This window comes from Solanum dulcamara, chromosome 8 (genome assembly GCF_947179165.1).
Source record: "Solanum dulcamara chromosome 8, daSolDulc1.2, whole genome shotgun sequence".
NCBI classification, from domain to species: Eukaryota; Viridiplantae; Streptophyta; class Magnoliopsida; order Solanales; family Solanaceae; genus Solanum; species Solanum dulcamara.
The window spans coordinates 19087928-19104809 of record NC_077244.1 but is presented as its reverse complement, the minus strand read 5'-3'; the positions used below and the strand labels follow the sequence as shown (position 1 = coordinate 19104809).

The following is a 16882-nucleotide window of genomic DNA, read 5'->3' as shown; positions in this document are numbered from 1 at the left end:
AAAATCTAGATTTGGACCTTAGAGGCTGCGGTGGATTTGTTATTGACCTTTTGAGCCAGTTATTGATATGTTAATATGGGTTATTAGGGCTGTACAAGACAAACCGATAAACCGCACCAAACCGACAAACCGAACCAAACCGGAAAAAAAACCCGACTAGTGGTTTGGTTTGACTTGGTTTGGTGTTTGAAAAAAAAACCCGACCATTATAGGGTTGGTTTGGTTTTAACTAAAAAAAGTCAAACCGACCCCAAACCGACCCGATTATAGATATACTACTTTTAAATTATGTTATACATAAAAATATTTATTAAAATATAATTTATAAATATTTTTTAAAATTTTTTCATAATTTTTGTTTTCTTTCTTACATTTAGATTTGGACTTGAGTAGCCCATCTAAATAATATACAAAAAAAACTTATCTTATAAAGTTATATTATAAAGTTAAAACTTCAAACAGTGTTGTGCCTCCATCTTATATGTTGATATTTTGTACTAAAACTCTTTTTAAGAAGCACTGCTCTGTGCTTTTTATTTCATACTATGAGAAACCCAAAAAAATCCGGAAAAAAACAAAAAACCCGAGAAACCCGAAAAACCCGAAAAAACCCGAAAAACCCGAGAAAAATTGATATCGAAAAACCCGATTTTTATTGGTTTGGTTTGGTTTATAGATTTAATAACCCGACACAAATGGTTTGGTTTGGTTTGTAAAAAATCCGAACCAACCCGGTCCATGTACACCCCTATGGGTTATCATTGAACTCATTTAACACTATAGCGTGTTTTTGCATTGATTGAACTCATTTGGCGTTCAAAAGTGGTAGAGCTTTCGATAGACTTAAAGCTTGGCTCAAATCGACCTAAGTTAAAGCCTTGACTTCTAATGGGGGAATATGTTCTTAATTAAGCAGATTGAAATGGATTAATGTAAGGGGCATCATATACATGAGATTATGAGAACTATGTAAGTATTATTCTATTTATTTTCTTTAACTATTCAATTAGGGTATAGATCAGTTTCATCTAAATTCTTGAATTGAATTTGCTAGTTAACAAGACTAGCCTAATATGCTAATTAGGTCCACCACAGTCAATTAGGGTTCTTATTGAGATTTGGGAATTTATTTCTCAAATTTCACTTGGCTTATTTTTCTACCTTCAATCTTCCCATCATTTGCTCCCACGGCATTTTATTGTTTTTTGTTTAAGTAACCTTAGTTCTATCAGTCTCTGTGAACTCTTATCTGATGGTAGAGAAATATCTTACAACTTTGCATGTCGTTGTATATAGTTTATAAAATTTGCTACACTTCACATAGATGAAACTAGCAAAGCATACGAAGCTCCCGTTTCAAGAACTACATTGGTCTAAAGTTATATAAACTCGAAACGCATGAGAAGCTTCACAGAACTGTACTTCTCTCCTTTCCGGTCGTAGAGTGGGACTGCTCGGATACCTTGTCGCAGCTCTGCGACAGGTAGACATGTTTGGCCAGCAAACTCATCCTTGTCAGATAAATTATAATCAAGAACTTTGATGCGAAGTAGAGCCAACTCAGGAACTGTTAGTGGAAACTCAAACTGCTCATCCCAGCTTGGTATCCAATTGTCGTCCATTGTCTCTGTTCTCTTCTTTACTTCATCAGCAGGAACTCCAGCAATTCCTACCTGCACATAGTTTTAAATCTTAACCAATCAGCTTTTATTTTCTAAAATCCACTTGAAACGAAATACATCAGAAAATACACTAAAGCTAACTCCTTTAACCTTCTTTACATTCCTGCGTTACAGATATAGTGACAACAATTATTGCCAATACAAGAAGACGACGAAGAGCATTGAAGGATAACGATGAAGACAATATCGATGGTAAGTATTATTCATCTACCTTTGCATAGAAATCTGGAGGTGAGTACGTGTCGAAGTGTGTCTGATCAAAGTCCTTGTCCCACCCATCACCCATATATACAGTCACCTGCTTAATGCAGGAAGACTTGGATCAGTTTTCAAGAACAATGGTACATAAATTACAAGAATCACATCCTACTACATTAACAAGGAAATTACCATCCCTCATGTACCTTTAGTGTAGTTTTGACAGGCAAATTTGTAGTAGGATAGAAGATCTCGTTGTTGGGACCAGCTCTCAATAGTAGATCAGGTTTCTTAACATATCCACAGCCACCATTAGCCCTGAACATACCATGCATCAACCAAAGTGATCTTCCATAACCCTGTCGTAGGACACTTACTCAGCACCTATTTCCTTGGAACATTGGTAATTAGTTACAAAGAGGATGTGAAGGAATAACACCCGTCAGGTTTAATACATGTCTTAGAGACTAGAAGTAAACCCTTCAACTCATGTAATCCAAAGGATCGTTACTGAAGGGGTGCAGTCTAATTGGAAGTTGATTCCCATTCCCAACAATAGTAAAAGAAACTATCAGCCAAGAATCAAATGTTTCAATTCCAAATTTATAGCATTTAGCTTGGCATAACTGGTGACTGAGTCAAACAAAACCGTTCACATAGAAAGCTATTTCATATGATGCTTAGCTTATAGTACACAAGTAATAAATGGGGCCCATACTAATGGGTGTGGCTCCTCTCCAATTCTCAAGAAATGGGGACATGCTAATTCTTTCACTAAATTTCACCACTTCACAATTCCTTTGATATGTGGTAAGGATTCAAAGTAACCAACTATTCTAGTATTCGAACGTTGCACTTTTAAAGAAATCCTCAACTATTAGCTTTTGCGTACAACAGTAAGTTGTTATGTTGATTGATAAACATGCAAAAAAAGAAGAAATAACGATAAAGTTTAATTCTCCCTTACTCCTAAATTTTTAGACACTTAAGTTTTCAAGAGTCAATTTTACAGATTCTCGGTCTTCAATCTAACACACACATTTAACCATATTTACTACTCACTGTGTATCAATTTAAGTGGCATAATTTGATAGTGTCATGACATTTGGGTCACAATAAGACTTTGAAAATTTGTGGTTTTCCATATGTCATAATATTTGAGTGGATATAAAAGCTTGTCACTAAGGGTGAAATTGAAAGTTTAAGTTATATTTTTTCCAAATGTAGAAATTGTCAGTGAAATTGAAAGTTTAAGTTATATTTTTTTCCAAATGTAGAAATTGTTATTCTTTTAGGAACGGACTAAAAAAAATGTTGACACGCTAAAAATGAAAGTGCATCACATAAACGGGACAGAAGGACTATAATATTACTACTGCCTATTAACACAAAACAAAAGGTTGGTTACATAACAATAATAGGAACCTTCAAGAGGACACAAGGCATGTTTGAAATCTTATATTCATGTAAAAAATATCAGCAACGAAGAACTAAGAACAGGATAGCTGAAATCACACGAAAAATTATTCTTCCTCTCTAATTAACCTCATTATTACACAAATTTACTTTTCTTTCTACAGGACAGAGAAAGAAGCCCAACCTGCATATTAAATGCTACCATTTGAGCTCCATGCATCCACCCAACAAAAGGATCATAATTGGACGAGTCAACTCGTATGCCCTTTGGGTATATTCTCAGCAAGTTCTGCTGAGTGAACCTATAACGAACCATCATGGGGATATAGACAATTAATTAAGATGTCCTCTTGGGATATGCATAGTTGGAAAATATGCATGATATGAGTAAATTGCTTAGACAATTAATTACAATGTTATCTCTGAAGATGGTCAATTCCCTGGTCCTAGGCTTGATCTTGTCACTAATGAAAATGTTGTCCTCAACTTGATTAATAAGTTCGATAAGCCCCTTTGCTTGACTTGGTGAGTCTCCTTTTCTAATCTATCCCTTAATGTACTCACATTTGCTTGAATATGGCCTTTACTTCTTAAAACCAACTTATTTGCGGTTAATTTCGTTTATTGCACCTGTTTGTGTGGGCTCGTTCACATTGCCGATCCCAAGTCCAGATAAAGGAGGAGGGGGTTGCCGAGAGTCAATCGGAAACAACCTCTTTACCCCACATAGGTAAGGTTGCATACATCTTACCTTCCCCAAACCCCAATTGTGAGATTACACTTGGTTTGCTGTTGCTGTTATCTCTGTATATGCACAGTTTTAAGTTGCATATACATGGTATAAGAAAATTGCTGAAACCTTCACATGCATGCACATGGAAACTTGTACACTACATCAGACACAGTAAGGCAAGTCAATTCTGCTACAGCCAAATATTTTCAAGTATCAGATATGTTAAACTTAGACATCTTAGTTTATTCATGCAAAAAAAAAAAAAGAATAAAGAACAGGAGCAAATGAAACGTAAATTCAATGTGTTAATTATTCAACTTCCGTTGAGATGTTCTAGCTACACATAACATGTATAGATCAATCCACCAATACATAAATAACATCACAAAAATAGAAGAACTTTGTATTCAATTGATGGATGAATAAAGAGAATTACCTGATAATTTCTTTTCCATGAGTATCTACAGCTTTTTCAAGTTCTGGTTCACTGAGACTAAGCCGTCTTACTTTATTGGGGTCAACCCTCAGCCAATCAGATAGTCCTCCTTTTCCCTTTCCAGCATGAATGGCAATGAGGCGCTTGTATTCTGAAGCTGCCTTCTTCTCTGACTTTGGATCTCCTTCATCATCTTCATCATCATCTTCTCCTTCATCAACGTCATCCTGCTGGAAAACTTTGCACGCTAAGTCAATCAAAAAATTCGGTTAAGAAGTGGACACAATGAATAACTGGATTGAAAAACTAGTAATGCAATTTTCGCACCTCACCTTCTTTCTTTGTGTCATCTTTTTCCTTAAGTTCCTTGGACTGTAAGTATTCTTTTGGTGGCTTAGTTGATATCATAACACGCTTTCTCAGTGACTCCGGAGAAGGAAGCTCCTTCAGACATTCTGAAGGAGAAAACAGCATGTCTCCAAATGTTTGGGTGATCATCTAGTATGTAGTCAGAAAAGCATTATTATGATCAAAACAGGCAGTAATCTTATCCAGAAAACGCACATATACACACCTCAGCCACTTTTTCCTGAAGATCTGGCGTTAGATGATCCTCCAGTGTTATTACAACAGGATACTCCGATGCAGAAAAGGCATGCTCCTTGATAGACCTTAAACATTTGACTAGAGCCACTGGAGCAGTCAGTGTCCTGCGTGAAAAAACTAACACTCAAAACTACAATGAGAATGAAAAAGTACAAGCACTATAAGGGAAACTCAATCTGAATATTCACGTGTTTAAAAAAACCCAAAACTTCATTAAGAATAACATATAGTGTTAAATAAAGAAAACTTTTAGCTAGTCTTCTGCAGTTTTTGAATTCAACCTTGAGGAGAAAGGTATACTTCACACAAATTTCAAGCATTAAGGTAAGCCAAGAGTTATTACTTTCTTATATTAAATCGTAAAGGATTGTTATAGGTTCGAAATTTTGAATACTTCTGGTAAAATAAGCGTACTCTTGAATTCAGCTGTTATGGCTGACCTAGCACTATAAAATTTTCCTTTTGACTGTTTTTTAGAACTAGAAATGTTGATCCTGGAATAGAGATATAGCCATTTCTCTCTGTATGAAGGCAGCGGACGTCAGCCTCTACCAACTCCGGTATTAATAGCTATGTCCTTTTCCCAAAAGAAGGCCAGTGTAATTCCACCAGATCTCTATTACAATTAGGGAAAGCTCGTGTTGGTCCTAAAATCATAAATTCACATCTTAGCTAAATTGCGTGGACTCTTTCACTTTCGATGTCGCACCCGTGTCGGATTCTCCAAAAATAAACTACCTCTGGTGAATCCAACACGCACCCCTTGACATTTTTGAAGAGTCCGAACAACATAGCATCTTAGGTTATTCCAGCCTGTTAGAAGGCCTTCTAGTTTAATTATCTTGTAAGTCATAAAAGGAAAAAGTTTCATTTTTCTAGTTCTTAGGAAACCTTAGGATCCAGCATGTAACTTTGAATGTTTTCCTTTGACATTTGTGCTAACTGCTTTATATTTAAACACGTCTGGAGTAGTAATCATGAAGGCATCTTCAAGCTATTTCTTATATGGGAAATGCATACAGGATCATCCTGTAATCACTGCATTTGGATTGTGCCATGGAACAAAAATGATATTGTTCTCGTAACACTTTGCTTCACCACCAATCTACATCCCCGATCTCCTCTTGCCTGCTTGTTGACATAGTAGCCCCTTTTCGCCTTCCCAACTGCCTCATATGGACTAGGATAAAAGATGATGCCAACCATCCGCCATGCAATCAGACAATTAATAAACTTATTTTTTTTCTCACATCAGATTGATATGATCCCCATTAGATTGCTATCAACATTTAACTCCAATGTAAGCATGATATCAGATTTCCTAGTCATAATCTGTTCATTGGGTATCTCCATGACTTATCCATTCAACAGTAATATCAACTACTGACTGCTGGATGTCTGGTCAACACAAGTCCAACGGGTTCAGTTTGGTCGCTTGGTTTCATAAAACAATTGCAGGTCCCTTTTTCCTCAGACATGGCATGCTCAAAAATGGTGCCAACAACATGGTCTTTTAGGCACTATCAGTTAATTAGATTGTATGAGCCGCCTCATCTAAAAGTTTAAACTATACTTAGAGAGGGACACTTTCATTTTAATTAATTATCTCTTAACACTTTCCACCTGAAATGATTTCCTCAAACTTCATCTAATTAATTATTTTATGGTAAAATTTAGTACCTTAGTAATATAACAATCTGGAGATGTTGTGATGTGTTGTATGAACTCTTAAAATGCAAATTTCCTCCGAATGATTCAAAGGGAAAAGAAGCTCATTAACCAAAGCAACAAGACACCTAAAGCACAAAACAATTACAGTAACCTTCCAAAAGCTTTAGCACACTCATAATATGGATATAGTAAGTAGAACTTGTCCACTTTCTTGCCAGCTATAGTCTTACACTCTTGGTCTAAATCAGTTAGCGTTATTGGTTTAGTGTTTAGTATACATGTAGAAATGCATAGCATGTGTGTATAATATAAGTAAAGATATGCATGTAAATTATGCGCAAAAGCATAAGCTTATTTACGAGCTTTTAGCTCATTATTTGTGCAAATGGAAGCAAAATTTTAGAGTCTAGCTCTTGAATTGTCATGGGTGATAGAAAAAAACTAGAAGATTACACACCTTCCATGTAGAACATCTATATCATCTTTGTCTGAATTTGGCCAAATATCCAATTCAATTACTCTAACACTTCTCCGAAGAGCTTGTATTATGGGGACATCACTGCAATCACTACTCAGTTGATTCCCAGTTAGATATGAATTATGGCCTGTGTATATGTAGTAATGAGACAGAGGTGCAGTCATATCATGGTGAATCTGGAATCCAAAGAGTACATCATGAGTTGTATATATCCAAATAGAGTTGTGTCAGAACATCTAATATAATAAAATTGAGAAAGGTGTGCGTGTATATATGGTATGGAGGAAATGTTTTCCCTTTTCAGTAGTATAGGCGACAAAGATTATATTATTAAGTGGAAAGGATCTTTGGTTGATCACAAAGTCAAACTATAATCGAAGAGTACTTTTTGTAAAGAAACTCACTAATAATTTTATTCAATGGCAATTAAAATTAGTACCCCGAGTTTAGGATCGAGAGGAGGATTGACATCAGAAAAGAGACACTTGAAGAAGCCATCGAGCTGGAGATCTTTGTGCTTGGGGTCCCCGTGGTTATTCATAATGGCCTCAGCGTTCTCTAAGCTTGCATTTTTCTCCTTCTGAATCTCAATCAAGAAACGATGAAGATTCTCGACGCTCATCACTCCGCTGCCGTCGGAATAACCATTGAATATGTTCTTAATGTCCGTCGGAGCTTCCGCGGCGGGCATTGTGAACTGCCGCCGGAAAAAGAATCCCACTTTGTACGTCTGTTTGGACATTGTTACCAAAACGGAAAACGATTTTCGTTTTTGCTTAGGGCACCAACAGGATCCGATCGTCGTGCTAACTAATTTAAAAAAACTTACGTTTTGAGTAGTTTATATTACTAAAAATATTGTGTTGAAAAACAAAACGAATTGTGTAGAATAAAAGTAAAGCTGACCATTCAACACGTGAATACACAATTTGTATTTATTGCCATCTGCTGAATAAGTTTCATATGCTCCTAATTATCGTAGGGGCCACAAGCCTAATCTGCCATTTTGGTCGGCTTATGATAATGTAGTTATCCGATTCACATTTTAAACATTGAATTTCTCTACTGAAAGTCCCATGTGAAATAACATTGAGGCCAGGGGTTACAAGTCAAACATGAAATAATGTAAAATAATCAAAACTAGAATGGATCGTCTAATTAAAAGGCATTTCATAAAGAGACAACGAAGGATTTAAATTCCAAATTTTGTTGTTTTGTATATAAGCCCCTTTTAGGATCAATAATAATTAATTTAAGACTTTTTATATAACATTAGTAATCAGCCTCAAAGATCCAAGAAAACATTAAGTGGTCAAAATATAAATATTGATAATTTGCCCTAAGAAAAAATTCTATCTTCTTCTTCTTTCAAAACCGGCGGAATTAATCTCCATCTCTGGCTCGTTTCATGTTGTAAAATTTCTCAAATTCAGTCAAGGCACACCACTAAATCGAGAGAATATTTAGCAACTGTAGTTAAACATTGTTGGTGGCCCCAGCCAGGGGAGAGCATACTGTTATCCAATTTGTATTAGAAAACCACTTAGAGATAACAAAAAAAATTATAGAACAAAAATCTTTTGTAGTACATTTTGTAGAACAAAACTTTAATCGAGCCCACTGAATGCACAGTATGCCCTCAAGGAAATTATTCTCCTCAAGTACCCAATGTTAATGGAATATATCCTCCCAGGATAGAATGATCTTACTCACCGGTATATCAATACCTAAAACCACAATGTCAACACACCACTCAACATCAGTAAAGTAGACTTAGAATACCAGATTTAATAGTACAACAAGATGTCCAGAAATTCATTATTGAAAAATGAGGAAAAAAATCTTTTATTTATAGACAACAAAGGATAGTGTGAACATGTGTTTATTGTGCTTTATTGGAAAGGTCACAACACTTTGAAAAAGTCACAACCTTTCAAAAAAATCGCAACTCTCCAGAAAAGTCATAACTCTTCATAAGAGTCACAACTCTTCATTTTTCATTCACACCTTTTAAAATCCAACAATCCCCCGCATGAATAGAGAATGACTCTAAGAAAAAGAAACGGACAAAGTGAGTACTTCACAAGCAAGGATTAATTGTATCTGGATAAGTAGGTTTTTCATTGAACTTTCTGTAGTGACTATATGTTGGATATATTTGGTCAATCGGTAAATTTAATATTTTTGAACCGTCAAGCTTTGGTGTATACCTAGACAACTATATCTCACATAATTAACCCTTTGTCGTCTAAGGTTCTTACGGTTGTGTTCGTTTCAGCCATGAACACCTCCTGGTTTCATGAGTATATAGATAATGGTCTTTTGCAATCATTCTCTTTGAAGCGGCTTACACTTCACACTCACATATGTGATTTCTAACTGTGTTGTTGCGTAGATACACTATTTGGTCAAATATGTCAAACTTAGAAATCATTAAAAAAAACTTTAAGTTTTATTAACTCGTTGAAAAGCCTTAATGTTTTATCCTTGTTCCTAAACATTGTCTTCATCATGAGAATGGATTGAGTTAGTCAATATTGTCGAACTGTCATTCACAACTTTGTTTGATATCATTGAACCTATCTCTTGGGATTTTCAATCTGCTAGGTAAAGTTACAGCCATGATGACTTGTCCTAAGCCTTAAACCCATTTCCTTAAATGATCTTTCAACTGCCTCTCTAGCTAGGCCTTTTGTAAGTGAATCCGACATATTATCTTTAGACTTTACATAACCAATAGTGATAACTCCACTAGAGAGTAGTTGTATCACGGTATTATGTGTTTGTCGTATATGATGAGATTTTTTATTGTACATAACAATCTTTGCCCTACTTATTTTTGCTTGACTATCACAATGTATACATATAGGTCCCATAGTTTTGGTGTAGAATGGAATGTCTTCTAAAAAGTTTCAGCGCCATTCAGCTTTTTCACTGGCCTTATCTAAAGTAAAAAATTCAGATTCAATTATAGAGCAAGCGATACATATTTATTTAGATGATTTTCAATAGACTGCTCCTCCACCAAGGGAAAAAACATACCCACTTGTGAATGTATGATAGCAGCTCCATTGACCAGGCTCACTCAGAAGAATGTGGTATTTCATTGATCGAATGAGTGTGAGAATAGATTCCAAAAGCTCAAGGTATTATTGACTATTGTGCCTGTGTTAACCTTTCCTGAGGAGGGCATTGACTTCACCGTGTATTATGATGCATTAGAAGTGGGCTTAGGTGGAGTTTTATGCAAAAGGGGAAGGTGATTGCCTATGCTTCGAGGTAATTAAAGAATCATAAAAAAATTACCCCACACATGATTTAGAGTTGGCAGCAGTTATCTTTGTTTGGAAGTTAGGAGGGCATTATTGGTATAGAGTTCATTGTGAGATATTCACTAATCATCGGAGTCTAGAATACATCTTCAGCCAGCGAGACTTGAATTTGAGGCAAAAGAGGTGGGTTGACCTTCTGATGGATTATAATTTGATTATTCTATATCACTCCGGGAAAGACAATGTGGTGGCTGATGCATTGAGTAGGAAGATTTCTAGCATGGAAAGTCTTGCAGCTATTCGAGTTGAGGAGAAACCATTGGCTAGAGATGTTCAGAGATTGGCCAATGGGTTGGTGAGATTGCAGCTTTCTGATATAGGCTGAGTGTTTTCTTTCATAGAGGCCCGCTCTTCTTTGATGGATTAGATCTGAGAGAGGCAGTTTAAGGATGAGAAATTGGATACCCACGTGGGTTGGGTACCCAATTGGATCTGAGTACCACATTTCACCCTCAGATGGACAAACAGCCTGAGAGGACTATTTATGTGCTTGAGGATATGCTACGGGCATGTGTGATTGATTTTGGTGCTCGGTGGGATCAACACTTACCTCTGGAGGAGTTCGCATACAAGAACAGTTATCATTCCAGCATCCAAATGGTTCCTTTTGAGGCCTAAGACAGCTTGTGAGACATTAAGGATAAGACTAACTAAGAAGGGTAAGTAGCCCATAGTAAGGAAATAACTAAAAGGTATGGCGTTTTCCATGTGAATGGAATGTAAAGATAGGTGTGAAATGGAAAAACAAGCTATGGATTAAATAAGGAAGATTTATCAAGTTCTGTAAGGAAAGTTTCGAATAAAAGGTATGTGACGACGAAAAGGATAGCTAGTGCAAGGAAATAAAGAGTAATATGGAATTCCTTGCGCACAACCAAAAATGGATATGAGCTGGAGGAATAATAGAGAAGTTAGAATAGAGGCACTCAAGATAGATGTGATTAATTAAGTATGAGTATCGGACAAAAAGGAAAATAGTCATTTACGAACTGAAGGTATAGTACGATGAAAAGGTGATAAGACAAGGCCACTACTACAATGAAGTTGCTATGGTTTTAAGCAGGATTAGAAGTGAGCCTTAAGAACACGACAAAGCTGAAAGTTTAGGAGGCATAAACAAGTATTGTGTATACGTGACTCCACCTTGATGATTAGTGAGATCTTGTAAGAAGAGGGAATGTCGATTTGCAGAACAACATCTGCATTACGAGGTTATTAAAAGAATAAGTGGTATCCACTGGAATAAGGCTAGTATAATGATGGAGCTTGATACACGAATCATCAAAGTATAAGTGCTCCCAAGTGGAGAATTTGAACCAATTATGAGCACGAGCTAATCACTGATAGGGATGATTTAACAGAAAATGTAGATATAGTGCAACACGTTAAATATGTTGGAGTAGAATCATTTGCGTGTGAATAGCTGAAAATAAATGGAGGATGACATGGGTACACCCTAAAAGGGGGGAAGTGGACAAGAGAAGTACAAACGTAAGAGAAAATCAACTGACGCTATCATATGTAAATGAGAACGCTTAAACTTCAAACGAGACCCCATAAGGGATGGATGCGATCATACCCGCACTACTGCACCGGATCCCATCAAAACTCTGAAGTTAAGCGTGCTTGGGTGAGAGTAGCACTGGGATGGGTGACCCCCTAGAAAGTGAGAAAGGAAACGAAACAAGTAGGACAAAAAGAGATTGTAAGCGCGTGTTAGTACAATAACACATATAGAACAGAGTAAGCTAAGAACACAAAAGATTATGACTAAATTGGAATGCACCTCATGCAAATGGCATAAGAATAATTGTGCAGCCTACGAGCATTGGTATCTTAAGAGTAGGATTAAGTGATTATTCGATAAAAAGAAGTCAGTAATAGCAATGTGATTGCCATATTCAGAATCTTTTAAAGAAAAGTATAAGATGGTTCGAGGCAGAACTATTAAGACAAAATTGGTATTAAGGACAAAAGCCATAGTAGAGCCCTGACCTCGACTGAAGAAAGTAAGAGACTAATATAGCGATGCTAAGTCATTTTCTGAATTGCTCTAAGTACCTACACACGTTGTGTAAGGATTACAATATAATGCATGGTAATAAAACTGGAAAGAAGATTTGAGTAAATGCACAGTGGAATAGACCTGGATTATTACAAGTTGGCGTAAGAGAAATTATGAAATAGCTTAAACAAGATCGAGTATCAGAAGTCAAATGACCAATTACAGGAGATAGAAATTCTGACTTGGAAATGGACAGGCGCAGATGTGATCCACTAAATTATTGATAAAGTGAAGCTTATTCAGGGACAAGCTATCGATTAGCAGCCTAGAGTCAGCAAGAAGGGGATACATTGGTCCTTCTCAGGTTATTCGTAGGATAGATAAAGCTGCCTATGAGTTGGACCTACCGTCCAATTTGAAGCAATACATTCAGTTTTCATAAATCAATGCTCCGGGAATATATAAGAGATCCTCCCAGAATATTCTTCGTGTGTGAGGTCCACATAAAAGGAAAGTTATCCTACGAGGGGCAACCTATCGCCAACTTGGATCGGCAGAGTAAAAGGTTGTGAACTAAGGACGTAGCTTCTGTCAAGGTGCTGTGGTGGAATAAGAATCGTGAAGAAATGACCTGGGAAGCTGAAGAGGACACGAAACACAGGTATCCATACCTATCCCCAATGTCTACAAGTAACCCCCACTCCTGGAACTCGTATATTAATTACTTGGATGAAAATGTATGCTATCGCAATAGAAAGAAATCTCCCTTAAGTTTGTATAAAGTCTTAAGGGAAGTTTTATTCAACATTCGTGGACGAATGTTCTAAAGGGGGGAAGGAGGTTACACCCCACACTCTCAAGCTCGGAATGTCTCTTAAGTTCCTTAGACATTATCATGTGAGCCGGATAAGCTATGACACTATCAAATGACTTTAAGAAAAGGCGAATGTGATACCCCATAGTAGAGAAGGTTGGAAATAAATTCATAAGAATCCGGAAGGAATTGGAGGCTAAGTAATGAGTCGTAGGACTCGATTTACCTACGTAAGCTACTAACTTAGAAGTCTTACATACTCAAGCTATTTGAGTACATACCAAGCTTACGTAGCATGGATTACATAGGTTTTTAAAATAGGACTAGATTACGAACCCACGAGGAAGAGAAGAGGACGACACGTGGCAGCCAATGGAGGAGCGACACATGGCAGCACCTCAAGCAAGCAGGTGATGCACCTACTTATGGTTAAGTAGGTGATGCAGCAGCTTAGGGGTGGACCCCACTGCCATGTGACATCCCCTAATAGGTTGCATAGATGCGGTGGTCCAATCACGGCTGGACATGTGTCACCAGCAGAAAACTTCAGCAGCAACAAGAAAAAGAACCCTAAGTCTAGAGAGAAAAAGAGGACGGCTGGGAGAAAAAAAATAGGTAAGTCCCGATTTTGTTCCGTAAATTAGTTAAACAGCATATAACACGATGATATGGAGGTATTATAAGTATAAAATCATGGCTTGGTGTAGCCAAAATGGACAGCAAACAGTCCACGCAACTTCCAGCACGCTAAAGAGGTTTCCGAGGCACAATTTTGGCTAGTTTTGGCCAATTTCGGGTAAGGTAAGTTTCTCCTTTAAATTTAGACTTTATGGGATTGTTATGAAGTGTATTATGTACCTTTTATACTGCTTGAAGTATAAAAAAGATGTGGATATGCTCAGCGAAAGAAACAATCAAAATTGAAGTCGTCGTAGTTAAATTATAGTCAAAATGAGGCGTTGTGTGTGTGGAGGCTGCTGCTGGTTTTTTGATGTGGGTTGCAGGGTCTAAATTTGTCCTAAAAGATTTGTGGGAGCTGCTGGTGGCATACAAACGATCCCCGCTTCGTACGGTTAAAGGTTTTGCAAATTGGAAACTAGAAACCCTATTTTGGTTGTGTAATTTCGAGCGAGTTGTTTCGAGTTTATGTTGTATATTGTTGATATGAATTGCTTAAACATATGCTGCAGGTTTTTGTTGTTGGTTGAATATAGGTATGAGGAGTGTAATTGGAAATTCGGATAGGGCATATTATAGGGGAGATGTTGTCCGATTTCTGTTAACGCCTTAACTAGTTAAGGAACTAGTCGAGAAGGCGAGCGAGGAAATGAATGTTGTGAATACTCGTAGGTAATATAAGATGCTAAAAAAGTCTAAGATGGTTGATATTCGTATTTCTTCCATGTTAAATAGGTTTGGAGGACGACGACATGAACACAATTAATAAAAGTCCGTAAAAGGTATGTGAAGCTACCCTTTCTTCTCTTTTGGCATGTCTATGTAAGTGTTATGTATGTAAAATTGGGAGTTATTTCATTCGTAAAGCTCCGAGTACAATTCATAATTCTTATCCACTTCATGATGGTGGAACTCCTGTAATAGTCAAGCTATTTCCTTTTTTAAGGTTTTTTTTATATGATAAAAGGTAATGTATGTAAATCCTATTCATTCTCTTCTTTTGGCATGTTTTCAAGTTAAGTAGTGAATGATATGATCTTGAGGGTAAATCTACTCATAAATGCCAAGCGTAATTCACGACCCTTATTTACTTCTTAATGAAAGCACTCTTACACTAATTGAACTAGGACCTCTCAAGCCTTTCATACGTTAGGAGGTGAGGAGTACGTAAAGTCTATCTTTATTTTCTGTTGGCATATCTCAGTCCTAAGTGGATTGTGTATGTAATGTGGGAATAATTCCATTCATAGAACCCCGAGTATGGTTCGCCAATCTTATTCACTTCTCAATATTAGAACTCCTGCGATCGTTGAGTTATGGACTTGTAAGTCTTCTACCTGACAAAAAGTAGTACACGTGAAACCTATCCCTTCCTTCTTTTGAAACAGTAGGATGTAAGTGAAGCGATATATGGTGAGTTAGAGGTGATCCCATTTATAGGTTTCGAGTATAAATTTGACTTGTACTCACTTCTTGAGGTTAGGATTCTTAAAGTGGTAAAACTCATATTCCTCGACCCTTTTATTGGCTGAGTAATGATTGGATGTGTAAACCCTTATACCTAGAGACTCTTTAACACATCTTATGATGATATTCGGGAGGTGGTTGTTACGTTACCAGGTTTTATGTGCACGTATATGCATTATTATATGTATAGGGACCGGGCCGTACGTTCCTCGGTACTAACATGTTATATGTAGGGATCGGGTTGTATGTTCCTCGGCACTAACGTGTTATATGTATAGGGATCAGGCCGTATGTTCCTCGGTACTAACATATTATATATATGCATCGGGACGAATGCTCCTCGGCACTAACATGTTATATGTGAAGGGATCGGGCCGGATGTTCCTCGGCACTAACCTATCATATCTATATGGATCGGGCTATACGTCCCACATCACTAATAGTATGCATATGCCTATGCTGATAAAATGATACATTTGTAATGTCGGGTCCCCAAGAGGACCGGATACAGTATGTGATAGTGATATACATGACCTTACTTTGTAAGGCTCAGGTACAGTACTCTGTTAAATTTTATACTTGTCCCCTGCACCCCCACGGTAACTATAATTTCCTTATGATGTTTTATCCCCTACTTCTGTTTTAGATATGCTTTTGGATATGTTATGTTATGTTTTACATACTCAATACATATGTCGTACTGACCCCCTTTCCTCGGAGGGCTGCGTTCATGCCCGCAGGTACAGGTATACAGTTTGGAGATCCGCCAGCATAGGAGTCCCACTCAGTGGTCCAGAGGTGCTCCATTGTGCTGGAGCCTAATTTTGGGTACTAAATCTTGATGTATATATTCCTTTTGTTCACGGGTATGGCGGAGGCCCTGTCCCGCCTTATGTTTCTGTTTTTACTCTTAAAGGTTTGTGGATATGTACATGGGTAGTATGGATGGTATGTGTATGTATGTACAGTTAGGCTCATATGACTTATGATTTGGGCGTTCTGAAGTCGTAACAGTTGTGTCATCTAGCGTGTGTATGCATTACGGAATGACCCTATATGTTATGACAGCCTTGTCGGCTACACTATGAGTCAAGCAGGACACAAATTTACTTATAGTTGGCAGAGGTACATATGCGTGTCCAATTCAGGCACCCATCGCAGCTTACGGGGTTTGGTCGTGATAGAAATGATAATGATTGGTATGGATTGGTTGCATGCATTTTATGCTTATATAGATTATAGAACTCATTGAGTCAAGTTTCAATTCCCAAATGAGTCTATTCTAGAATCGAAAGGTCATGATTTAGTAGTTAAGGGTAGGTTATATCTTTTCTTAAGGCCCGAAAGTTGATTCTAACAATTGCAT

General features: G+C 37.2%; 1 protein-coding gene and 1 long non-coding RNA gene across 5 annotated transcripts; one reads left to right on the top strand and one right to left on the bottom strand.

The window, feature by feature from the left end:
• Window positions 1-900: 900 nt before the first annotated feature.
• LOC129901465 (uncharacterized) lies at window positions 901-3549 on the top strand. The gene is made up of 3 exons (XR_008769840.1): window positions 901-969; window positions 1797-1874; window positions 3461-3549. It is a non-coding gene; the product is annotated as an uncharacterized LOC129901465 (long non-coding RNA).
• LOC129901462 (phosphoinositide phospholipase C 2-like) lies at window positions 964-8111 on the bottom strand. Of its 4 annotated transcripts, none has more exons than XM_055976649.1 (9): window positions 7660-8111; window positions 7200-7396; window positions 5040-5175; window positions 4793-4963; window positions 4466-4695; window positions 3481-3598; window positions 2087-2239; window positions 1894-1980; window positions 964-1673 (listed from the first exon to the last, which is right to left on the bottom strand). In XM_055976649.1, the coding sequence occupies exons 1-9, from the start codon at window positions 7960-7962 to the stop codon at window positions 1380-1382; spliced, it is 1689 nt and encodes a 562-aa protein (XP_055832624.1). In that variant the 5' UTR covers window positions 7963-8111; the 3' UTR covers window positions 964-1379. The 4 variants fall into 4 exon arrangements, with proteins under 4 accessions (XP_055832624.1, XP_055832625.1, XP_055832622.1 ...); XM_055976650.1 differs by having other exon boundaries at window positions 4466-4692; window positions 7660-8110; XM_055976647.1 differs by having other exon boundaries at window positions 4466-4712; window positions 4798-4963; window positions 7660-8110.
• Window positions 8112-16882: the final 8771 nt, after the last annotated feature.

What these genes read in the sequence shown, in the direction of transcription:
- LOC129901462 (XM_055976647.1), bottom strand. Translation starts at nt 7,962, where the DNA reads ATGTCCAAACAGACGTACAAAGTGGGATTCTTTTTCCGGCGGCAGTTC. An exon ending in AGATGACACAAAGAAAGAAG is followed by an intron (nt 4,713 to 4,797) that starts GTGAGGTGCGAA and finishes TGATTGACTTAG; the next exon opens with CGTGCAAAGTTTTCCAGCAG. An exon ending in CATGGAAAAGAAATTATCAG is followed by an intron (nt 3,599 to 4,465) that starts GTAATTCTCTTT and finishes GGTTCGTTATAG; the next exon opens with GTTCACTCAGCAGAACTTGC.